Here is a 26,500-nt window from a genome sequence, read left to right as displayed (position 1 = left end):
GACTCCAGGATCATGACCTGAGCCGAAGGCAGTCGCTTTAACCAACTGAGCCACCCAGGCGCCCACACTCTTTGCATTTCTTAAATTATTTTTGTTACTATGCAAATCTTCCTCTTAGCCTCACTCACTCTCCCCCCCCCCGCCCCCCCACTAAACTGCTGCAGAGTTCAGAGCTCAGTTATCTTTCATCAGGATTATGGCTGCAGCCTTTAAAAGAATTTTTTACCTTGGGGCGCCTGGGTGGCTCAGTCGTTAAGCGTCTGCCTTCGGCTCAGGTCATGATCCCAGGGCCCTGGGATCGAGCCCCACATCGGGCTCCCTGCTCTGCGGGAAGCCTGCTTCTCCCTCTCCCGCTCCCCCTGCTTGTGTTCCTTCTTTCGCTGTGTCTCTCTCTGTCAAATAAATAAATAAAACCTTAAAAAAAAAAAAAAAGAAATTTTTACCTTTAGTTTTTCCCTACCTCTAGTTCCTTTTCCACACCCTGGTCATTATTCTTTGTTAAATGCTAATTTGATCATGCTGGGTTATTACCTGCCTAAAACCCTTTCAGAGCTCCCATTACCCTTAGGATAAAATCCTCTCTTGTTAATATGGTTGTGTTGGTTTCCCAGGGCTGCCATAACAAAATACTACAAACTGAGCAGCTTAGAACAACAGAAATTTACTTTCTCACAGTTCTGGAGGCCAGAACTACCATAATAGCTCTCATTCCACAGGTCAGGGAACTAATGTAGGGATTCTGCCATTTGCTGAGTATGTTTATTCCAATTATATATTTTAGAACTGAGGAATAACCACAGAATAACCACTGAACCCACTATAAGATGGATTTGAGCTAAAACGCTGTTGATCACCTGACCTCCATAAGCCCCTACTCTGACTGGTAGACTACAATAAAATTTTGGGTCTCCTGGAATTAGAGCCAAGTCCAGTAATCCCCCAAAGGTTTGACTGTTATCTGTTCCTCAATGCACAGTCACCCCCGGTAAAAGGCTATAGGTCCCTACCACCTTGGAAGGGTGGTAGAAAGATTAACAGTGTAAGTTTTGGCAGTGTAATGAGGGTTTTCCTCAAGGGGACCCAGCCTCCCTGCTTCATTCAGGAATTCTGGGTCTGTAAATGGCTCAATTCTGAGAATTAATTGGGGGGCCATGACTGTTTTTGATTTAAGTTAGACTACTGTCCACTTGTTCTGGAGTTTGTCTTATACAAATTGAGTAAGAATTTAGTAGACTGCCCATCGACTTCACTTCTTTGAGCACCATGATCAATGCCATGGTCGCTACAAGTCAGACTATTCTGATTGCTTCTTTGACTCTACTGTCTATTATAGTATCCGTGCCCACCTTGTCATTGGCTATTAAGTGCCACCGTTCTGCCCCTGCCACCGTAGGATCTAATGGTCTCCATTGCATTTAGGTTTCCCAATTCAGTGGCAGCAGTTCCCACTGTAATTTCTGACCTACAGAGAAGAGCAACCACAAAGCTCTACAAGGATCCTGGGGTTTCCCTCACAAATTTATTTCTCATGGTCATGAAAGGTATATGCTCCAGATCCTCCTGGGGTGAGTGAGCGGGTCTTACATGATAAATCCTTTCTTAACATCTACTCTCCCTAATTCTTTGGATCCCTTCCTTCATAGTATAGCAGGGCAGTTCTGGCCTTTCAACCTCTTTAAGTGTAGGCTACTATTGGTCCATGTTTCAGCCAACCAGTCAACCGATGAGACCGTTAGAGCCCTTTTTACCCCTCAAGCTACGATATTCAATCCAGAATCTGTGCTAGTGGGCTCATATCAGTAAATTCAGCTGGGTCCTACTTTATGTTCTTTCCACTGTATCTTTGATATATCTCCACTCTATCTCCTATATCTTTGATATCCATTTGCATACCTATTCCCTGGGTTTCTGTCTATATACGTTGGAAAAATCACGTTAGTGCACCATCACATTACCTTTCAGGGCTTGCTGGGACTTGAGTCTTGTTATAGCTCTAGAAGCAAAGAGGGTAGTGGGAGTGGGTCCAGAGGAGAATAAGCAGTGTCTTGCAAGGTAGCAAACTCAGGCCATTTTGGGTTTCTCAGGCAAATCAGGGTTAATCTCCTCTGATAGGGTGCAAAGGCTAAGAAAGGTAAAGAAGATTCAGCAGAATTTGGGAGCTTAGTGTCCCCAGCTTCATCAGGATCTTCCCATATATCTCCATTCTACTTTTCAGGATTCCATTCCTTCCTAGTCAGTGCCCTCATTTTCACAGCAGTCATACTGCAAGATTAGTGATTCAGTGTGTATTGTAATTCAGCCACTTGCAGGATGAAACTCTTAGTTTGATTTTCAGCTCTGTGGCTACAGGAGATAATGATTTCTCTCAGGGAAGACATAGAAACTTCCAGGTAATTTGCACAGCTGGGAATTTGAATTCCTAAGGTCATCCTTCCTCCCCTCCCCCCCACTTTGTCTAGTACAACTAGGAGCAACCAGTTTCGTTATACCTGCTAATTTGACAAAAATATTCTAAGATATGAGGCCCACCCACTTTATGGAGGGTAATCTACTTAAAGTCAACAGATTGTATATATTAATCATACGGTAATCAAAAACCCTTCACACCAACAAGGACACTACTGTTTGACCAATCAACCAGTCTCTCCAAGTTGACACGTAAAATTAACCATTGCAAATGGGATAATACATGCTGGACACAGTTGTATATCGTAGCCTTGAATAAATGTAAAGTACCTAGAATAATGTATGGCGCATGGAGAGGGATGAATGAATATTAAGCAGTTATTGTGGTAGTAGCAGTAATATCTCTGCATCTGTCATGCAACTTTTTAATTATATGTGTGTCTTTCACCTCAGTGGACCAAGTTCTTTGGTGGCAGAGCTGTGTCTCCTCAGTCTTTGTATACCATCACATAATACAGGCATGTGTTCATCAGGCACTTGCTGATGAAGGTTCTTCATGAAATGAAACCTTTTCAGTTCAGGCTTGGCTGTGTTCTGATCATTTTCATTCTAATAGCTGACTGGTAAAGGGAGATTTCCCTATAGTAAGAAACAAACCAAGCCTTTGTTGTGGCAACTTAAAGACCTTTCTGCAGGATGTGATTTCACTCCTTACTGTCGTTCTACTTGGGTCACCTGGTGGTGGTTTGTCCTGACACTCTCATTTATCCCAGACTGGATTCCCTTTTTTTGGTCCTGATTGAAGTGGATATATTTTTCTTTAGTTTTAGTATGTTTCATCTGTTGAATCGTGGCATCAGAAAGGAGTAATGAAACAAGTGATACTTGATTTTGCTTAAAATCTATGCACAATTTAACAAAACTGAGGACCACATAATTGTAGTCTTAAAATGAAAAAAAACCCTGAAACCATTTATTATAATTATACTTGGTTGTAATTATGGTAAAAACAGTACAGTTGCCTTTAAGAACTCTTTTGTTCCATGTCACGTCAGTTTTCTAATGTTAATTGTAAAAAAAAATTAAGGTGGAATTGTTAAATAACATGTATTTGTAAAATAATGTAAATGTAAAATACATGTTTAATTATCTGACCCCCCCCTCTTTTTTTTTTTTTAGTACACTAAACTTACAGAATCACACGAATAATTGTTACAGAAAAACAGGATAGAAATGAAAACTTCTGTTTGGGCAGGGCTGCGTCCTAAAAAAAAAAAATGGCAGTGTATCAAAGTATTAAATAACCTTGTTTGTCCTCCAAAGAATATTTCATTGCCAACTCAACTTTAACTATAGGATTTTCTGTAATAGTTCCCCCACATCTCATACGGTCTGTAAGCCCATTTTCTATTTGTTTGTTTTTGAGATGGTGCCCCCTTGTGGAGGCCACTCCTAGGGCTTCACAATGGAGACTTACATAACAGTTTCCTCCTTCTTGCCCAGGGGAAATATGTTGTTTCCCTTTTATATTGGTTTATTTACTGTATTCGAAACAATTTTTTTCTTGAACCTACTGACCTTTATTTCATTTTTAGAACCTTGAAAAATGTATTTTTTTTGAAAAATACTCTTAAAGAGTTTTTTCTAGTATCATTGGGTGCTGTTTTCTTAACTCATTAATAAAAATTTGAGGTTATTTGAATGCCTGGATGAACTTATCATAGTGATGGTTTTTAAAATACATAAATGAGCTAATAAAATTATTTTGCATCGTGAAAACATCTTTTTTGGTAGTCTTTACTTGAAGACATTTTCCTGTTACTTGAAAAACTATTAACCCAAGGATTTAATGTGTTTTGTTAGGTAACCGATTATCGTTATTTTTCAAGTTAATTTTCTTGTTTTGTTTTCCCTCCTAGGGGACCTCCGAGCTTGTACATACTGTAGAAAAATAGCCTTAAGTTATGCTCATTCCACAGACAGTCATTCCATTGGGGAAGACTTGAATGCTCTTTCAGATTCTGCTTCCTCTGTGTCTGTACTTGATCCAAGTGAACCTCGAACACCTGTCGGAAGTAGAAAAGCCAGCCGCAACATATTTCTAGAGGATGATTTTGCCTGGCAAAGGTATTATTACTAGAGTTCAATTTTATTTATATTTGAGGAATACAGATAGTCTTGTGACCCATGAGTGCCTTCAGTTAATTTTTATCTTCTTTGAATTATTTCCAACATATTCCCCTCCTTTTTCTTTGGCTTGCTACCAGAAGGATCATGGAATATTTATGGATAGTGTTTATATTGACTAATTAGAATGTAAGCTCTACAAGAGGAGAGACTTTATGTTGTTTTTGTTCACTGTTCTACCCACTGGCACCAAGAACGGTGTATGGCATATATATGATCTTGATAATATTTGTTGAAAAGGAAACAGAAGTTATTGAGATGAATAATTTCTAATGTAGCCTTCTTAGAGAAGGAAAATGCCCATAAACTTTGTATTCATAATATTTGTAAATGAAATTAGGTTTATTTCCTCCCTAAGGAACACTTCATGTTTTCCATAGATCTAAATATGCTATTTCCAGCTGCCTGCTGGTGAAGGATATTACTAACTCTTGGAAGCTACATGGAATTGTTTGAATTAGAATCCTAGATTCATCGGTTTCTGATTTTTTTTTTATAGCTAAGTTATATTCTTATGTACATCATCTACATCTGCCCTCTGGCCATATCAAAGAGCTTAGAGTTTTAATTAACCTTTTTCTGATAAGTTATTTTATCAATCACCCCTTAAAGGTGTGAGGACTTAATAGGTAACCAATGAATTTAAATAGAAGTTAAGAATGAATTATAGCTCCATTCTACATATATGACTCTCAGGGACGTAATGTGGAGCAGAAAAGAAAGTCACATGTGTATACAACGATTATTTATGAAGTTCAAAAATACACAAAACAAGCACACTCTCTAGGTATACAGAGGTGGTAAACATAAAGAAAAGGAAGAGAATGATCAGTATAAAATTGACAAGAGTAGCTTCATCGAGGGCCCAGAGGGGAATGGGATTGGGAATGGGATTGGGTAGGGGATTGGGTAGGGGATACAGGCATTTTGGAGTCCATGCTAGTGGTGCACTGGTATTTGTGGCATCATGATTCTTCATTCATTACATGTATTTTATAAATTTTAAAAATTGATTCTACATTATTAGACCAATAAAAAAGTATAGGGATTCTCAGTTCTTTCTTCCTTTAGCTAGCAATACCTTTTAGTTGTACCTGGCTCTATTGTGTGAGTCCAGAATTGGCAAGTGTCCTCTAATAAACTAGATTTAAAAGCTTCCTAAGAGATGTAGGTTAGATGTCAAGGATAGAATAATTTTATTTCTGTGCTAATTGTTTCATGTTCATTACCTTTTAGTTATTGTATCTCTGGGATAGGCACTACTTTCTCCTTTTGACAGATGTAGAAGCTGAGGTTTATAGAGATTAACTAATGGACCCAAGGTCATACAGCTAGTAAGAGGGAGAGCCTGCACTTGGACCTAGGTCTCACTCTGTGGTGCTATTCCAGTGGGCTGTGGGGACTGAGAATAAAATACTTGAACTCAGGATTTCCCTCCAAATCACTTCAATTTTGAGTATATGATGGATGAAGGAGTTCTGTAAGTACCCATCCAACCAGTGTTATTATTTTAAGGGCATACCTTATACTTAATAAACTACCAGTCTTTTGGCAGTTGATGTAGTTAATATAAAAACCATAGTTTCTACCTTAATTAAAAGAAGAAAACAAAACTGACATATAGTCTCATTATTGCAGGGGAAAACAATCAGCTTTTAAATGTTAAAGCATTTCATTGAAATTGGATTTGCTTGTTACTGTCCCAAATCACCTCAGTATTTTTCTGCTTTCTTTGTAGTTTGATTCATCCAGACTCCTCAAATACTCCTCTTTCAACAAGACTTGTATCTGTTCAAGAGGATGCTGGGAAATCTCCTGCTCGAAATAGGTAAACTGCCAAATGAAAACTCCATATTCTGTATTTGATTTTTCTTTCTTTCATGGTAATGAGAAGAGAAAACAGATAAAAATGGGGTGGGATTGATTATTATACTTTCTTAGCTCTAAACTTGAATTAAACTATTGTTTTCCCTTTTGCTAGTCAGCTCTGGCTTGCATTCTCTTCAGTGTCTCTTTTCCAGTATTCTCCACTGGCTTCAGATCTCCACTGGCTTTCTTCTAGCTTAGCAGATGGCCTTATTTTCTATTATAGAGCGAAGAGAGCAGCTAAGAAATAGGCACTTCAACTCTTACCATCACTTACCAACTTTACACTTAGAGCTCATCTTTTTCTTTTTTTCCATCTCTTATCCAAGCTAATTCTCCATTTGTATTCTGGATCCCATCCCTTCTCATTTTTTTATTAATCATCCTATTGATGTTTGTACCTTCTACCTCTCATTGCTGACTCCTTACCATTAGCATTTAAACAAACTCAGATAACCTATTAAAAACAAACAAATTTCTTCTTTATGGTTCATCTCTCTTTGTCTATATTCTCAATTATTTCTTTTCTTCTTAGCCAAATTCCTTGAAATAGTTGCCTGTAATCATTCTACACCTGCACACTTCCTCCTTTTTCAGCTTACTAGATCTTACCGATGTCTACACCTCTTCACTGAAAATGCTTTCCTTTTTACAAGTTTAAGTGGTGAATAAGTAGTTCTTAACCTGAAGAACTAGACATCTGAATGACCTTGGTTTAACATAGTTTCAGTTTATTCTTTCTACAAGTACCTAGAAACCAGGAATGTGTAATACAGCAATGAACCAAACAGACAAAAATTTAATGCGCAAAAAAGCAATAAGACATAGGGGTAGAGATAGGCATTTTATTTTATTTTATTTTATTTTTTTTTTAAAGATTTTATTTATTTGACAGAGAGAGATACAGCGAGAGGAGGAACACAAGCAGGGGGAGTGGGAGAGGGAGAAGCAGGCTTCCTGCCGAGCAGGGAGCCCGATGCGGGGCTCGATCCCAGGACCCTGAGCCGAAGGCAGACGCTTAATGAATGAGCCACCCAGGCGCCCCGAGATAGGCATTTTAAATAGTGTAGTCAGGGAAGACCTCACTGGGAAGGTGACATTTGAGCAAAGACCTGAGGATGTGAGGGAATGAGCCATGTGGACATTTTGTAGAAGAGTGTACCAAGAAAACAGGAAATAGCAAATTCCTAGAAGGAACATAGCTGTTAGAGGTCCTGTGTACCTGGAGTAGAAGGTTCTTACAGTTAATTGTAGGACTTTGTCATTTACTCTGGGTGAAATGGGAAGCTACTAGAGAGTTCGAGTTTTTAAAAAACTTTTAAAATTATTTTGAAAAAATTTCAAATTTGCAAAAAGTTGCAAGAATAATAAATTTTAACATATTCTTTTTTTTTTTTTTTAAAGATTTTATTTATTTATTTGAGAGAGAGAGTGAGAGAGAGAGCACAAGAGGGGGCAGTGGGAGAGGGAGAAGCAGACTCCCTGCTGAGCAGGTAGCCCGATGCGGGACTCGATCCTGGGACTCCAGGATCATGACCTGAGCCGAAGGCAGTCGCTTAACCAACTGAGCCACCCAGGCGCCCTTAACATATTCTTTATTAAGGTTCACTAATTTATATTTTCCCATTTGCTTTGTTACTATTTATATAATAGACTTTTTTTCTGAATCATTTGAGAATAAGTTGCAGACATCAGGATCTTTTACTTTTAATTAAAAAACTTCATTTTTTTAAAAGATTTTATTTATTTATTTGAGAGAGAGAGAGAGTGAGAGAGAGCATGAGAGGAGAGAGGGTTAGAGGGAGAAGCAGACTCCCCGCCGAGCAGGGAGCCCGACGCAGGACTCAATCCCGGGACTGCAGGATCATGACCTGAGCTGAAGGCAGTCACTTAACCACTGAGCCACCCAGGTGCCCCAGATAACTTCGTTTTTAGAGCAGTTTTAGGCTCACAGCAAAATTGAGTGGGAAGTACAGAAAATTCCTGTATACCCCCTACACCCTACCTTCATAACCACCCCCACGATCAGTATCCTGCACCAGAGTGGTATATTTGTTACAGTTGATGAACAACAGTAATATATTATCACCCTGCATTGATATATTATAACCCAAAGTCCATAATTTATATTAGGGTTCGTTTTTGGTGATGTACATTCTGTGGTTGGGACAGATGTATAATGATACGATATCCAGTGTTGCAATATACTATAGTTTCACTGCCTTAAAAAGTCTCTGTGGTGCCTGCCTGGCTCAGTCGGTTAAGCATCTGACTCTTGATTTTGGCTCAGGTCATGATCTCAGGGTGTGGGGTCTCTGTGCTCAGTGTGGAGTCAGCTTGCTCCGCTCCCTCTCCGTTTTCCCTGCTTGTGCTCTCTCTCTCTCTCAAATAAAATCTTCAAAAAGAAAATTCTCTGTGCTCTCTTTATTCATTTCTCCCTCTCCCCAACCCATGGCAACCACTGATCTTTTTACTGTCTCTATAGTTTTCCCTTTTCGTATAGTTGGACTCATTCAGAATGTAGCCTTTTCAGATTGGTTTCTTTCACTTAGTGATATTCATTCAAGGTTCCTCCATGTCTTTTCATGGCTTGATAACTCATTTCTTTTTTTTTTTTTTTAAAGATTTTATTTATTTATTCATGAGAGACAGAGAGAGAGAGAGAGAGAAGCAGAGGGAGAAGCAGGCTCCCAAGGAGCAGGGAGCCCGATGCGGGACTCGATCCCAGGACCCTGGGATCATGACCTGAGCAGAAGGCAGACGCTTAACCATCTGAGCCACCCAGGCGCCTGATAACTCATTTCTTTTCAGCATTAAATTATGTTCCATTATCTGGATATACCAGTTTACCCACTTACCTACTGAAGGATATCTTGGTTATTTCCAGGTTTTGACAATACGAATAAGGCTGCTGTAAACATTTGTGTGCAGGTTTTCATGTGGTCATGTATTGAGTTCATTTGGATAAATACCAAGGAGTATGATTGTTGGTTCGTAGGTAAAGAATATGATTAGTTTCATAAGAAATTGCCAAACTGTCTTCCAAAGTGGCTGCACCGTTTTGGATTCCCTAAATGGAAGAAGAAGAATTGGAGATGGGAGTTGTGCTATAGTGAAGGGGGGATGCCACAAGGGGATGTGGAGTTAAGACCATTTTTTAAAAGGTGGGATGAATTACAGTATTTCTGTTGGCAGTGTACAAATGGAGAAATAGCTGTGCTAATTTACATTGTAGTTCCATGTGTTTTGAATTAATGCTATTGTTGATGTAAGTCTTTGGGAAAGGTATAATTTAGTCAGTGAGTACTATCTCTAAATAAAACTTCAACCAGCATTCTTAATGCTAGGCTACTTATTAGAGTATTTGACGACAAATTTGACTAATTTTCTTTTGTTCTTGTTACGGCCATATCAGGATATGTGCAGGGATAGTTAGAATGTTAGAGAAGCAAAACACAGGGATAATAAATACATTCGTTGGAAAGAGATTTTAATTAATGGAATAAGATATATAGTGGTGACTTTTCACTAAAAGACTATGCCAAGAAATAAATGATTGTTTGAAAAATCTTGCTTATTTATTTGATATCAGTGGTTTCTCATAAGCTATTAAGAATGACTTTTTGCTAAACCTGTTACAAACCTGTGAATAATATCTTAAATTATTTTTTTAAAGATTATTTTTTGGGGGGAGGGAGAGAGAGCACACATGTGCACGCGTATGCACGAGTTGGGGAAAGGGCAGAGGGAGAGAATCCTCAAGTAGACTCCCCACTGAGCGTGGAGCCTGTCTCGGGCCTGATCTCATGACCCATGAGATCATGACCTGAGCCAAAACCAAGAGTTGGACGCTCAACTGACTGAGCCACCCAGACGCCCCAAAATTACTTTAAAAGTATCTTTATACTAGGGAGAGCATAGTTTTTCAATTGATACCTGGTTTTGAAAGGCAGCCTTGTTGTTAGTTGAGCTACCTTAGACAAATTACTTAATCTCTGATTCGTGATTTCTTTATCTGTAGAATGGATTTAGTAGTACCTACTCCATAGTATGCTGTGAGAATGAATTTAGTGTCTAACTCATTGTAGATGCTTCTGCCTTTTTATCCTTTATATAGAAGCTAAAATTTGGTTTCATTTTTTTCTAAGTAGAAGCTAACTAAAATTTCTAGTTACAATTTTTTAATAAATAAAAGCTTGGTTGATGCTGTTGACATTCCACTTACAAGTCATTTATCTAGTAACTTTGCCAAGAGGCAAAATTAAGGATATTATATAAGTAATAATATAACAAGAGAGGAAACAAATTTTCACTCATTTTTTTATTGATCAAATTCAAAGTATAATTGAGGACAACAATGCAGTTTTAATAAGAAGAAAGGAATTATTTTGGGGGAATAACATTTGCTTAGTTGGGATTCAGAGTTAATGTTTTCTCTTACCAGAACATTACAGGTGTTCATCTAAAGACATTCTTAATTCATTGGTTATGCAAAAACTATTTGGTCTGTGGGCCATAGTTTCCTGTTCCTGATCTGCCAGATTCTTTCTCTTTCTTTCTTTCTTTCTTTCTTTCTTCCTTCCTTCCTTCCTTCCTTTCTTCCTTTCCTTTCTTCCTTTCCTTTCTTTCTTTCTTTCAGATTTTATTTGTTTATTAGAGAGAGAGAGCACACAGGCAGGGGGAGTGGCAGAGGGAGAGGAAGAAGCAGGCTCCCTGCTGAGCAGAGAGCCTGACGCGGGGCTCTATCCCAGGACCTTGGTATCATGACCTGAGTGGAAGGCAGAGGCTTAACCAACTGAGCCACCCAGGGGCCCCTGCAAGATTATTTTTATATTTAGTCTGTGATTCTTCATATTTGTCAGTTAAAAAAAAAATTAGTTTTCAGCATTTTAATAAGAGTTTATATCCTTTTCCTTTGAAATATTAATGGTAAATATAGTATATTTGCCATTGCTTTCCTATAATCTTTCCATAGTGACTTTGTTTTACACTTATTCTGAAATAGTTTTAGACTAATACAGAAGTTGGACAATTTTTTTTTTTTTTAAAGATTTTATTTATTTATTTGACAGAGAGAGAGATAGCGAGAGCAGGAACACAAGCAGGGGGAGTGGGAGAGTGAGAAGCAGGCTTCCTGCCAAGTAGGGAGCCCGATGTGGGACTCGATCCCAGGACTCTGGGATCATGACCTGAGCCGAAGGCAGACGCTTAACGACTGAGCCACCCAGGCGCCCTGGACAATTTATTATAGAGAATTTCTGGATACTCTTCTCTCAGCTTCTCCCAATGATGATATCATACATAACCATCATAACTACATTTAAAAGTACCCTTAATGTTGGCAAGTAAGCATTTATTTATTTATTTTAAAGATTTTATTTATTTGAGAGAGAGCAATGAGAGAGAGCATGAGAGGGGGGAGGATCAGAGGGAGAAGCAGACTCCCTGCTGAGCAGGGAACCTGATGCAGGACTCGATCCTGGGACTCCAGGATCATGACCTGAGCTGAAGGCATTTGCTTAACCAACTGAGCCACCCAGGTGCCCCAGTAAGCATTTATTTAAAAATGAATTTTCACTGTAATTTTATTTATTGATGAAGAATTTACAACTGTGTTTTCACTTTTTGTTTTTATTTCCAGATCAGCTAGCATTACTAACCTGTCACTGGATCGATCTGGTTCTCCCATGGTATCTTCATATGAGACATCTGTCAGTCCCCAGGCTAACCGAACCTATGTTAGGACAGAGACCACTGAGGATGAACGCAAAATTCTTCTGGTACTGGTCCAGTATCTTTGCTATTTTTGAGCATAAATATTATGTATCTCACTGATTTTTCTTTCTTTTTTTTTTTTTTTAAAGATTTTATTTATTTATTTGAGAGAGAGAGAATGAGAGACAGAGAGCATGAGAGGGAGGAGGGTCAGAGGGAGAAGCAGACTCCCCGCTGAGCAGGGAGCCCGATGCGGGACTCGATCCCGGGACTCCAGGATCATGACCTGAGCTGAAGGCAGTCGCTTAACCAACTGAGCCACCCAGGCGCCCCCACTGATTTTTCTTTTTAAGAAACCTACAAATAGCCAGTTAGCATATAAATTAATAGAGGAAATAATTAGCTTAAGTTTTTATTAGGATCACCTAAGAAAGTGGTGAAGCATTCGGCGCTCTTACATTGAATTAATATTTTCTTGATCCCTTTCATCTGGTAAGATAAGAATTCAGGCGCTTTACATAGTAAGAGAGCTGAACTTTTAGTCAGGTCCCAGATTGTTTTTAAACTTTGAAACATGTTTCTCATACACATGGAATGCTTCGCATACCTTTTGTATTATACGTTTATATGAGATGCTAATCAGTTGTTTATTGAATTTATCTATGTGTAAAATACTGTGTTATTTATATTGAGAGTGACTCAAATGGAAACTGGTTTCTGTCCTCAAGCTTAAAATTCAAAAGGTAGAAATGAGGCTGATGGGCAGGTCCTTAATAGTAAAAAAGTAATACTTTTGAATAAGAAATAGGTCATTAGTGGTGAGGGCTTTAAACTGAAAGCTTGGCCTGGACCTTGAAGAACGGAATGGATTTGGGTAGGCATTGAGGAAAACAAATCTTACTTAAAGATGTGACAAGGTATAGAGATGAAAATAAACATGACATTTTCCATGCACCAAAGTAGGACTTACTAGTTAGGAGAGGTTGGGAGGGAGAGTAAGCTGAGTGTGTGGGCAAAGAGATTAAGCTGAGTGTGTGGGCAATGAACATGGAAGTTACTTGGGGCTACCTGGTGGAACATGGTGAGTTCAGCCTTTACAAGTTTAGATTTGAACCCCTGAGGTGCTGAGCAATGTTGGAAGTTTTTTTGAGCGGGAGTCATTCACGGAAGGCCTTCCTTTAGGAAGATTGACCTGGCATTTGGGTACAGGTGAGAAAGGTGGTGGGAAGCTGCTGGAGTGAAGGCTTTGAGAAACAGATTGGTGCGATTGACTATTCTCCCCTCTCCCTTGCCCTGGCTCCAAAGAGGAGATTTTGCAGTTTTGTACTTAGATAACTAGGAGATTGATCATGTGTGCCATTGACTGAAAAAAATTATTTGGGATAGTTGGGTTTTTTTTTTTTTCCTTAAAGATTTTATTTATTTGAGAGCGAGGGAGAGAGAGAGCACAAGCTGGGCGGTGGGGAGGAATGGCAGAGGGAGAGGGAGAAGCAGGCTCTCCGCTGAGCAGGGAGTCCGACATGGGGCTTGGTCCCAGGACCCTGAGATCATGACCTGAGCTGAAAGCAGCTGCATAACCAACTGAGCCACCAAGGTATCCTGGGATAGTTGGTTTTTTTTTTTAAGATTTTATTTATTTATTTGACAGAGAGACACAGCGAGAGAGGGAACACAAGCAGGGGGAGTGGGAGAGGGAGAAGCAGGCTTCCTGCCGAGCAGGGAGCCCGATGTGGGACTCGATCCCAGGACCCCGGGATCATGACCTGAGCCGAAGGCAGACGCTTAACGACTGAGCCACCCAGGCGCCTGGGATAGTTGGTTTTTAAGAGAAAAAGTTATATTTGCAATTAGATGAGCTGAGTTCAAGTGCTCCCCATGCACGTGTCAAATTGATGTGAGTTGGCTCTGATAAAGAAATCTGAATTGAATTTCCTTTTATGCATCTAAAAAAACAACAGGAAAGAGTCTGCAAAGGTATATAATAGCATCCTTCTCAGGAGTAATTATTTGCTCATAATGTGATTTCAGGACAGTGTTCAGTTAAAGGACCTGTGGAAGAAAATCTGCCATCACAGTAGTGGAATGGAGTTTCAGGATCACCGTTACTGGCTGAGAACGCATCCTAACTGCATTGTGGGAAAAGAATTAGTCAACTGGTTAATCCGAAATGGACACATTGCTACAAGGTAATGTGATCTTAAGAAAGACTTTTCGATATTATTTATTCCTTTATTTTTAATAAGGTCATAACGTTGTAGATATAAGGGCAGCAAATTTTGTGAATAGGGTGCTGTTTGGTTCCTGCATTCGGTGCTTAGGGTGCTAATGACTCACCCCTCCTCCCTTCTGTGTTTTAACCAGTAATGAATAGATGCAAGGAGCAAATGGGATCACAGTTTACCTTATTTATTAAAAGCAGGAGTGTGCAGTAATTCCCCAACACAAAGCTCTCTGATTAAGCAGGATTTGGGAATGTTGCTAGGTATTAAGATCACAGTAGATTCTCCTGCTACTGTTCCCTAATCTGGGCATTGCAACCTATCCTATGGAATTGAGTTCATAAGTCACACCTGAAGTGTCTTGCTCGCCTCAGAAATCATTTGTGAGAAAGAGACAGGTCCTATTGCCTTTCAAGGCAGCATGTCCCTAAGCTATTCTAGTTGATTAGATTAGCTACTCCTTTCCTGGGAAGAAACAAGTATGTAGGAAGAGAGTAAAAGCTTTAACAGTGAAACCCTGGGGTCCAGTTTTGGCTATATTTCTTTTTAGTTTTGTGCTTTTACTCAAGTTACTTAATCTCCTCGAACCTTGGACCTCTCAGTTCCAATGTGAGGAGAATATATGGTGCTGTGAAGAAGCCCTGACGATGAAATGAAATAATATGGGCTAAAGTGCTTTATAAATTGTGAAATGCCAAATAAGTGCAGTGTGTTAAGTGTCTATTTCATGTGTATATGTATATTTATAAAGTGTCTATATATTATTATTATTTTTTAAAGTTTATTTATTTGAGAAATAGCGAGCACGAGCAGGGGGAGAGGCAGAGGGAGAGAGAAAGGGAGAGGTAGACTCTCTGCTGAGCAGGGAGCCCAATGCGGGGCTTGATCCCAGGACCCTGGGATCATGACCTGAGCTGAAGGCAGATGCGTAACCGACTGAGCCACCAGGGCGAACCTTAAGTGTCTATATATTATTGTGTATATATTATCTATTTCATACGTACATGTGTATATATCTGTAATATTTGGGATTGTCTTTTTATCAAGACTGTAAGCTCCTTGAGGGCAGGAACCATGTTAGTCTCACCATTTTGTTTTACTCCAGTGAGGACAGGGGTATGCATGCACTGAGCACTTGATACATGTTTGTTGTAAGTAAAATTAGGTTTTGGTAGGACTGGCTTACCAGCAGGTTCTCCTTTACTCTGGTATTTGGGAAAATCTTTTAATTTAGCTTCAAGTCTCGCTTGTTTTTACCCCTCCCCTATTGACGGACCATTTGTAATTCCAGCTGATTAGAACAGAAGAAAATTCAGTTTGCATCTCATCTTGTACCTGTGAAATTACTCTGACTTTTAAAAGTTTTTTTTTTTTTTGTTGGTCTTAATTCAGGGCACAAGCTATAGCCATTGGACAAGCAATGGTTGATGGACGTTGGCTGGATTGTGTCAGTCATCACGACCAGCTTTTCAGGGACGAATATGCACTGTACAGACCACTGCAGGTAGTTTTGCATGTCACCGCTGACGAGAGTATGGCTGGCGTGTTGTGAAGTCTTTCTTCATCGGTGGGAATAAAAAGTTGTTGAATTAGCCAGAGATACATTTTCCTAACATGTTTCCCTGTTGTTTGAAAGTTAAAAACGTTTTTACTTGGTAGGGAGGGGTGATGAAAAACCTATTGGAATTGGACACTTTCCAGTTGGTTTGGCTTTTCTTTTTTTTTTAAGACTTTGACAGAGAGAGACACAGCGAGAGAGGGAACACAAGCAAGGGGAGTGGGAAAGGGAGAAGCAAGCTTCCCGAAGAGCGGGGAGCCCGATGCGGGGCTTGATCCTGGGACCCAGGGGTCATGACCTGAGCTGAAGGCAGACGCTTAACGACTGAGCCACCCAGGTGCCCCATGGTTTGGCTTTTCTTGAGCTGGGCCTCATGGTATTATATATAGTTACTTGTCATTTACCTTTAGTGGTTTTCCAGTTTCACTATGTCTGTGTTTTTAGGACTAAGAGAGTATATAAATATATAATAAAATGATTGAAAAAATTTAGTATCCCCAGTGCAGTAGATGTTGACACATTAGCAGTATTAAATTGTATAGCAGTGGTAAAACAATGATTATTTATATATATCTTTTTATTTTAATTAGGGAATAGAAATTATTTAAAATAGAACTTTTTTTTTAAAGATTATGATTATTTATTTGACAGAGACACAGTGAGTGAGGGACACAAGCAGGGGGAGCTGAGCAGGGAGCCCGATGCGGGGCTCGATCCCAGGACCCTGGGACCGTGACCTGAGCTGAAGGCAGACCCTTAACAACTGAGCCACCCAGGCGCCCCTAAGATAGAACTTTTTAAAAAGATAAGCTTTCACTTTTGGTTTATGTTAATTTTATATATATATATATATATATATATATATATATATATATATAATTAGGAATACCTTTGTGAGCTAAAATTGGAAACTCAAAGGTTAGAAAAGACAAACGACCAAAAAGACTGGTGTGGTGTTATTTGTTAAAATTTAATAGTTGTTTTCCAGAATGTGTCCTAGCCTTGGCACAGGGTTAGAATAAATTCTAAGCCAGGTTTACTCTCAGGACTAAAAGGGATGAAATGAAACACTGTAAAATATGTATATTATGTTTTCTCATTAAGCTGCCTAAACCTACTGATTAATGACAATTATAATTATCAGAGTGGAATTATCAGCATTAATGCTGGTTTACAACTTAGTGTCTATTAATTTGCTTATTTTTATGTAAATTTATTCAGTGTTGGCTTTGTAGAACTATTGGGCTAGAGTTTATTTGTAGTGTTGCCATTGAAAGTTGGCACTGAAAGTGAATCACTTGGATCTTGTCATGATCTTTCCAGAGTACGGAATTTTCCGAGACCCCTTCTCCAGATAGTGACTCAGTGAACTCTGTGGAAGGACACTCTGAGCCATCCTGGTTTAAAGACATAAAGTTCGATGACAGTGACACGGAACAGATAGCTGAAGAAGGTGACGATAATTTGACTAGTGAGTTTAAACTTTCTAACATTTTAATTTGTATGACTCATTACTGTGTATGTATGATAAAATGAGTGTCTTGTTTGTTTAGTTGAAACAATCCTACTTTAAGTTTTATGGCAGCAACTAAACATCTGATAGCAATCCTTGTTCTAGATACAGTATTTTCTTAAGAAACCAACTTGTTAGGCTACTGGCGTTTTCAGATTTTGCCATAGTCTCTAGTTTGCAGCAGCTTAAAAATAACTCTGAGCTAATAATATCGCAGCAGACAACTTTCTCACCTCTTCACTATGATATCAGACTTTCTCTCTGCAGAACCTCCAATATATTTCTCCCTCTTAAAAATTCATCTTATATTTAATGTGTTCCAATTTTATTAAGTCTCCACAGAAGTACATGAAAATACTGTATCCATTTTGGTATTGCACATTGGGCTTGTCTATTAAAAGAACATTTTTCTCCTTTCCTCCAATACCCTGATGAAACCCATTTTTACTCCCCTCCTCTCCCTATATTTCTTTCCCCTCCCCGACACTAAAAGATTCTGCCAGTCCTAGCAAGCGCACATCAGTCAGCAGCTTCCAGTCCACAGTGGACAGTGACTCAGCCGCTTCCATCAGCCTGAACATGGAGCTGGACAACGTGAACTTCCATATCAAGAAGCCCTCCAAGTACCCACATGTGCCCCCTCACCCTGCTGACCAAAAAGGTAGGAGGGAGTCACCATCTGGAATCCGGGCACAGGCTGGAGAGCTGGGCCACACGATCTCACGCCGGCCTGTCCTCCTGGCTTCCTCTGTCCTCGTGGCGGAGGGGATTCGGTGTGGGTCTTGTTCCCCCCTTTCTCATTTCCCCACACTGCCTCCCCACACTTTTTTTGGTTGGTTCCTTTTATTTCTCGTTTTCTCCCTCAGTACCACCACACCCAATTTAAAGCTGGTAGTCTTTAAAAGGAACTACTACTACTGCTCTTCCCTTAGCATAATGTGCAACTTCCAAGGTGGCATTTCTTTGCATTTATAACATGGATGTTCTGCTCTATTCATTTCTCTTTCTTTATTTAACATTTTAAAGCGTACTTGCTTATGCTATTAACCAGTAACGTAGTATTTCACTAAACCTTTTCAGGTGCTTGAACTATAGTAGGGGGAAAACACACAATCCAAAACATCTTTCTACTATGATTTTAAATGTTTGCTATGGAAAGAACAGACTGAAGATACACATTTCTTTTCTGATACTGTTGTATTTTTTCCATGGTTTCTAACCCTGATGAAACTTCTCATGGATATTTGTCTGCAGGGAAGGGTCGTGTTGATCAGACTCTCATGTGTATTCCCAGGCCACGCAGTAATTATATTTTCTGTTGTTAATAAATAAAATATCATTCTTGTGTCCAGCTCAAAAAAAAAAAATGCTTGTGATGTATGTGCCATATTTATAAAAAAGGTTTCTTCTCTGAGTAATACACAGTGAATTTGATAATTTTAGTTGTCTTATTTGAGGGTTTATTCTACTGAGTCAAAAATAATAATGACCATATTCAGAAGACATTGGTATAAAAGGAAAAATAAGATAAATTATTGCTAAAGTCCAATATAGCATTATATAAAAAATGAAATGCTTTTTAAAAATGGATGTCGAGGTTTACTCTGTTGGCTATAACTAAAAGCCAAATTGAATTTTAGCCCTAAAGAGGCATTATGTAAAATTAAATAAATAAAAAATACATAAGTAAATAAGTAATTGTGAGATTTCATTATGTTGTAGTAACTAAAAAATCATTATAAAGATGAAACCATTTATTCTGTGATTTCACCTGGAGTTTGGATTTTTAACATTTAGCTCTCTAAAGTTGAATTGTTTCCTTAGATTGGAAATGCTTGTCTAATTCCTTGCTACTTCCTATTTTGAGTCTAAAAATATGGTCAGAAAAGAGAAGCTTTGAACCTAAACATCTGTTCTAAAATAATTGGAAACAAACTCCCATTTCTATAACAAATTTCTAACGGTTGTCAATATTAACCATTATCCTCAAGATGTGGTAAAAAGGCTTTTAAGAGTTATAGTAATAGGGGGGAAAAAGAGAGGCAAACCATAAAACAGACTTAACGATAGAGAACAATCTGAGAGGTGCTGGAGGGGAGGTGGGCAGGGGATGTGCTAAGTGGGGGATGGGTATTAGGGAGGGCATTTGTAATGAGCACTGGGTGTTATATGTAAATGATGGATAATCACTAAATTCTACTCCTGACATTAATATTATACTATATGTTAATTAATTGGAATTTAAATAAAAAATTGAACCAACAACAAAAAGAGTTGTAGTAATAAAAAGGTATATCTTATGAAAAAACAGAAATTTAGAGATGCAGTAAAAGAGGAGACTTGACTAGCATTGAACATGAGTAAGATACATATCTTTATGGGAATCCTCAAAACAAATTGTGAGCATGGTGGAGAACATTTGGGTGAGTGTGAAAGGACATTGGAGTAGACATGACGCTGGGCGAGATGAACTATAGTCTGGTCTCCTGGAGCATAGTGGGTGATGCTTTTGTAATAGAAATCATAGATGTGGGTCAGAGGTGGCATCTGTTGTGATGGAGGATATCTGTCCTTCGGACACATGTGTTGGCAGTGCAGCTTCGTTTTGCTGAAAGTAGAGCATGAAATACATTTTTGACATGATGACTTCATGTCTTGGAAGGTTAGAAAATTATGAAAGCCGTGAAGAAAGTGACCTGTCGTCATAGTATTCAGAATAGCAAAAGATGGGCTGTGGAGCACAGTTGGGCAATTTGCTTTAGGATGCCTGACTTCCTAATGTTGAGAGAGGAATGGAACAGGAAGCTTCAATACTGACGTGTACAGTACAACCTCAAATTGTATCCCTAAGGAAATTTAAAGGGGAAGCATCCGTAGTTGAAAAAATCACCATGACTCGTCTGCAACCTCTCTTCCCTCAACCCTTTAAAAAGGTTGTCTACAGAAGTTGTGAGAGATACTCTCATATGAGGATAAATCTGAAAGGGGGGCCAGCACTTTAAAAAAAAAAGACGGGCTAGCAGAAGTCCAGCTTGCACTGATGGATGGAGTAAATGCCAAGGACATCTCAGAAAAGGTTTTTTAAATTGTGGAACAATGGAAGAAAATTAGGGCAATATTCTGGGGAAGGTGATGTAATACTAATTGAAGCTTCTCCCCCTCTCCCCCATCAAGGTAATTTTATCAGGAAAGAATATATATGGTTAAAAGGAAAGTAAAGTCCAAGATAATGAAGAGAGGTTAGAGAATGCCTGATTACTTTAAATAAGTCTTTTTGCCAGGTTCAGGCAAAATATATGCTAGATTATTGAAAGAATTTAGAGCTGTGATCATGGGGCCAGAGTTTGTTATCTTTGGAGAATTATGGTTCAGATGATTGTAGTGACAGAGGCATTAAAATTTTGTAAAAAACAGGTTCTCAATTTGACATTGGAAGTTGGCAAAATTGTAGAAAAAAATTAAGAGGATGTACTGTGGTATTTAGAAGAGGGCTTGGTGGTGACTGGGCACCCGTGTTGGTTAACTAAAATAAATCTTTTCAGAACAATCCCATTCCTTCTTTTATGGTGGTATGAGATTGTTAGCTCAGGAGACTATGGTAGATACTGTTGTCTTTTATGTTAATGAGATATTTAATGGTCTCAGTAACCTTGCAGACAAAGAGGACAGTTTCACACTTGAAATATGTTAAAGAGGAAGTTATAGGCAGTAGTTATATTTACCTTTTAAAAGCACAGGTTCTGGAGTCTCTATGAGTCTCTCTCTAAAAAAAACCCACACACACATAAAAAGATTATTAGTGTGTTTGGCAAATGTGAGAACTTAGTGATGTCACTGTTAATATAACATGTAGATTTGTACTTTGTGTAATGGTTGTGCCAAATATTGAAAGAGTAACCTGCTAGCAACAGGAAAGGGATGCTCACAGGTTATGTTGTAGGGCGTAGGTCATGTGCAACCTAGACAGTCTAAAATTTAAGGCCTTTTTGATTCCCTTGATAAATGTTTCTGGCTTTCACAGTTCTCTCCTGTTAGTTTTTAGCATACTAACAAGAATTGTTCATTTTCTGTTTTTCTTGTGAAGTTGAAGAACAATAATGTATTTTTTCCACATTGTAGTTAAGACTAACACTGATTACCAGAAAGTAAAGATTGTCAGAGTGAACTGGTAGTGAGGCGAAAGAGTAATACACTCCTCTGCCTCCTGTTTTCCTTCCTTTTAGAATGTAAGTGGGAATTGGTGGTTTTTATCTTTCCATTGAAGTTAAAGGTAATATTTATAAAATATTTTCTTAGGAGTCCTCTTTTATCTTCCAACGCTGAGGAAATTTGGATTTCTAAAAATGATTTACATATCTGTACTTAAAAAAAATCTGGTATTTTTTACCTTATGTAAGCAAACCCCTCATTTTCATAAACTTGTAAAACTGGAACATTGCGAGCTTGCTTGATTAGTTTTTCATATTGGTAAAACTTGGAGAGTTGTATAATTAAAATACATTTTGTTATGTTTTGCAAGCAGGATCTGAACCATTCTTGACAAATCAGTGAGTAGAACCTAGAGAGGGGAAAATCATAGCTTCCATAAGCTTCTAGATCTTACTTCCCATTTACAGGAAAACCTGTAGGAGCAAGTTAAACAGCACCATATGGAAACAATCTAATCGAATCCAGAAAATGGGACATTCCACAGGACATTTGGCCTGGGTTCTTTCAAAATTCAATATCATGACAAAGTAAAAAGGTAGGGGGGTTTGCTTTGGACTACAATAGAATGAAGGAACTGTAGCGTATGAACCTTATTGGATCCAGGTTTGAGGCAAAAAATTTATTAAAGCATTTTGGGGACAGATAAATTTGAAGAATACGCACTAATTTCATCATATTAAGACATTGTCAATTTCCTTTTTTTTTTTTTTTGAAGACATTGTCAATTTTCTCAAGTATGTAAATGGTATTGTGTCTGTAGAGAAGAGTGCCCTTATTCTTATGAAATGTATGATGAAGGATTAGTCGTCAAGTGTCATGATGTGTGTAACTTCAAATGGTTGGGGAAAAATACATACATATTTGTAGAGAGAAATCAGATACGGAACGTTAATTGTTAAATCTAGGTGAAGGGGATACAGGATTTTCTGTATGTTTGAAAATCATCATCATCATCTATATATGTATATACATATATATACTTAATCTTTAGTATGAAAAGTAAAGCTTGTAAAGCCAATATGTTAGTTGAACAAACAGATTGGCATTATTCATTTCTGTGTGGGAGGTGTAGGAATAAAGTATAACATCTGTTTTTATTTGTCTACATACTTGATTTATTGTATTTGGCATGGTACACTTTGAATTTCCAATGTAAAACTTTTTCTCTGCTTTCTTGTTGAAAGGATGCACATTTTAGCTTATAAACATAGCATCTTCTGAAGCGCATTTGTTATGAGTGAAATCTACTTGGAAAGAATTTTGTGGAGAACCTTTATTTTAAAAGGCTTAAAATACATTGTATCGTTTGCATAGTAGAAAGAACCTCACTTGAGCTATGCTTGGTCAGGGATGCAAAGAAAAGTTCATGGGGAAGTAAAGAATAAGTTTCACTTGTGAGAAAAGTAACATTCTAAAAGTTCTAAAAGAACACAGTGTATATTCAGTTATGGCAACTATTTGGCAGTGTTTAGTTAGAATTTTGAAAAACTGAAACCCTAATTTGAAAGCTCATAAAAATCCTGATAATTTAAATCTTTATTCCCTGCCAATGTCACTTCTGTATTAATTTGCTTTATAGCATATAGTCTGAAATTTGGAAAAAAAAAAAACCTTATATATTTTTTCAGGTGGCTTCTCTATAAACTATTCTGTATATAGACAGAGTGATTATTTGTGAAGTCATACAGTTATACATGAGAAAAATAGTGTAACTTTTTAGGCTTGTCATACCTAAATTACTAAAGATCTCAGTTTTTATAAACTGGTTCAGCTTTGATAAGGGAAAAGCAATCTGTTAAAGATTATCTGATGTTACTGCTTCAAGGTTCTGTTGAGTTTTATTATTCAAGTCTGTTATAGTTTGGTTTGAAGTGTGTGGAATAAGTATAAAGATGCATTTTAGCCTAAAGCTTTCTTCAATTGGCTGGGCAGTGTTGGGTTTAGTATGAGTAATACTTTGTGTGTAGGTGTGTTCTCTGTATAATTATGCTGGCATGTTTCAGTCATAAGTCTCTCCTTTTCTTCCTCCTCTGCTCTCTTCCTGGTATGCAGAGTATTTGATTTCTGACAATGGAGGACAACAACTCTCAATAAGTGATGCCTTCATCAAAGGTAATTTTATCAAAAGCTGTACATGGGATGGTCTTATTTGTAAGGGTGTACTTAGGGCCTAGCACATTGATTGGCACAGAGTAGGTACTGAAAATAAATTTGATTAGTTTAGTACTATAGGAACACAGTTTTTATATGTATAGTAACTCTGAGAATATCAGTAATGAAGAATATAAACTTGGACTTGGCTTGAGAGAAGATATCTGATCTGAAAAGCAATTGTTTAAAAGCTTTAAATTGAATTTGAATTTTATTCTTTGAAAGGCATAGTTTATGCTTTCCAAATCATGAATATAATGTTAAGTATAGATACACATATCATCAAGGATTCTCAAACTTCTCAAAAAGCCCCCAGGGAGATCTCATCCATTTGAGGACGCTGCCTGCCCTGTGGAATTGGAAAGAAAAATGGGGAAATAGAGATAAAGAACTAACTTTGCTGATTAATTTCTTGGGGACAAAAGGCAGTACAGAAGAAGACAGCCTTCTCTTACACCGTCCCTACTTAGCTTACTGTGGAGTGAAGACATACGTAATTAGTTCATAACACTCCACAGCTCAGACCTCAGGTAAGTTGTTATAACTTAGCAGTGTTTCTCAATTCATCTCTGAACATCTGGTTCAACTAGGAGTTTATATAGGCTAGCTGTTTACATAATTAAAGTATACAGTTTTTTGTACCTCATATCATGAACATATGCTTTATTTTGTAGTGCTGGACTGTTCGGTTGAAAGCTTTTTTTGTTTGGTTTGCTTTAAGAGGGGGAAGGATTAGAGAATTTTTGTAAGCATTTCCCACCTCTTTCCATTTATTCAGTCACAAGTTTCAGTAATTGTATAGTGAGCATCCTTTTTGCAAAGCTTTTTTTTAAGATTTTATTTATTTGAGAGAGAGAGAGAGAGAGAGAGACAGAGCACACACACAGAGGGAGAAGGACAGAGAAGCAGACTCCCCGCTGAATAGGGAGCCCTATGTGGGACTCATCCCAGGACCCTGGGAAGGCCGACACTTAACAGACTGAGCCACCCAGGCGCCCTTCCTTTCTGCAAACCTTTTAATACAGTCTGTTTTTTGTCTAGATGCATTTTCATTCTTTTTAAAAACTTAGAGATTTTACAAAAATTTACGTAAATTGTTATTTATCATGTTTTAATATTTTTTTATAGTTCATTTTTGGGTCTGATTTATAAAAGTTTTGCTTAAAAAAAGGACTTTGTTCTAATATTGAGAAAGAAACACTATAAAGAATTGTCTGAATAGACTGTCTACACTGTCCTGTACTGGTTGAGATGTTTCAGGGCTGAGCTTTCCTCTTTAAAGTTCAGCACCCACACTGTCACATGTCGTTCTACCAGCATTCAGAGTTCTGTTGAATGCAGTTTTTAGTTTGTGATTTTACAGGGAAAGGCAGCCCCCTTCTTTTCGAATGTTCCCAATGAAATAAAAGGACTGTAAAAATCTCTTTTGTTTTTCAGAAGCTGTATTTATAATTATTGGCTTGAGAGTCCTAGTCATTTTGACTGTTGTAAATATTGATGATCGAACTCACACTTAATTTTTTTGTGTATTTACACATGTCCTTGCCTTTTTTACACCAGCAATTTGAATTGGCTGAGTTTAAAAACTTAAAAAGATAAATTTGCACTTTATAAATCTATTAAGTACATGGCATAAAACATAACCGTGAAGTACAATTTCTTATTTTACACTTAGAATCCTTATTTAATCGTCGAGTGGAGGAGAAATCCAAAGAGCTGCCTTTCACACCTTTGGGCTGGCATCACAACAACCTGGAGCTGCTGAGGGAGGAGAATGGAGAGAAACAAGCCATGGAGAGGTTGCTGTAAGGCAGTGAGCTTTTTGATGTTAATTTTCCATTTTTATAATTTTCAATGACTTGATGCATTATGCGTAGTTCTTCTTCCTCATAAAGTCAAAAATACTAAGATTACTTAGGAAATAAAGCCTGTTCTGATGAAATTTCTTATAAAACGAGAGCCCTAAATTGTGATTGTCTGTCCCAGTTGTAATTTATATGTTAAAATTTAGTTGAATTAAAGGGGTTATCTTAATTGAAGATACAGATTTCATTCATTTGCAAAATCATTAAGGTACAGATGAAATACGATTGGCTCAAGAAGATCTTGTCTTTGAGCCATAATTCATATGCTGTTTCTTTGTAGACTGCTTATTGCATCTTCAAAATTATTATCTCTGGCAGTATTAACTATGCAAACTTCTTTCTTGTGACATTTTTGTAGTTCAGCTAATCATAACCACATGATGGCACTACTCCAACAGTTGCTCCATAATGAGTCATTGTCACCATCTTGGAGGGACATCATTGTATCACTGGTCTGCCAGGTTGTTCAGACAGTTCGACCGGATGTCAAGAATCGGGACGATGACATGGATATCCGTCAGTTTGTCCATATTAAAAAAGTGAGCTCTGCTAATGCTTTTCTAATGCTCGGAACTGATAGGGTGGGCCTGGTAGTAATTTGTCTCTTAACGGTAATCTAAAAGGGGTTCTAAGTAAGGAGTGGGAGGTTTTTCTGTCTGCTGTTTGTTAGCAGTGCACGTAGATGTCATAGAAGCCACCCATAGGAAATGGGAGGTGAATGGAAGGGGGTGACTCGGGCATGGAGTGGGAAACCAAACAAATGTGGTTTCTTCTTTTTTTGCTTCCTTTTTCTTGACACATCATCTATGAG

General features: G+C 38.0%; 1 protein-coding gene across 8 annotated transcripts in view; it reads left to right on the top strand.

Annotated features, from left to right (window-relative positions):
* Positions 1-26,500, top strand: part of PIKFYVE (phosphoinositide kinase, FYVE-type zinc finger containing) — a 75,977-nt gene that overhangs the window by 11,096 nt on the left and 38,381 nt on the right. For 6 of the 8 annotated variants that reach the window (XM_081813754.1, XM_081813753.1, XM_081813755.1 and 3 more), the window contains 10 exons: positions 4,326-4,533; positions 6,332-6,421; positions 12,101-12,239; positions 14,203-14,360; positions 15,786-15,897; positions 17,275-17,422; positions 17,958-18,125; positions 23,726-23,785; positions 25,500-25,629; positions 26,048-26,228. In XM_081813754.1, coding sequence (XP_081669880.1) covers positions 4,326-4,533; positions 6,332-6,421; positions 12,101-12,239; positions 14,203-14,360; positions 15,786-15,897; positions 17,275-17,422; positions 17,958-18,125; positions 23,726-23,785; positions 25,500-25,629; positions 26,048-26,228 — 1,394 coding nt within the window. The remainder of the gene's footprint in view (positions 1-4,325; positions 4,534-6,331; positions 6,422-12,100; positions 12,240-14,202; positions 14,361-15,785; positions 15,898-17,274; positions 17,423-17,957; positions 18,126-23,725; positions 23,786-25,499; positions 25,630-26,047; positions 26,229-26,500) is intronic. The other 2 variants (XM_081813759.1, XM_081813758.1) reach the window with 1 other exon arrangement.

This window comes from Leptonychotes weddellii, chromosome 3, assembly GCF_054177405.1.
Source record: "Leptonychotes weddellii isolate Sample4059 chromosome 3, ASM5417740v2, whole genome shotgun sequence".
NCBI classification, from domain to species: Eukaryota; Metazoa; Chordata; class Mammalia; order Carnivora; family Phocidae; genus Leptonychotes; species Leptonychotes weddellii.
This window is presented reverse-complemented; position numbering and strand designations above follow the sequence as displayed.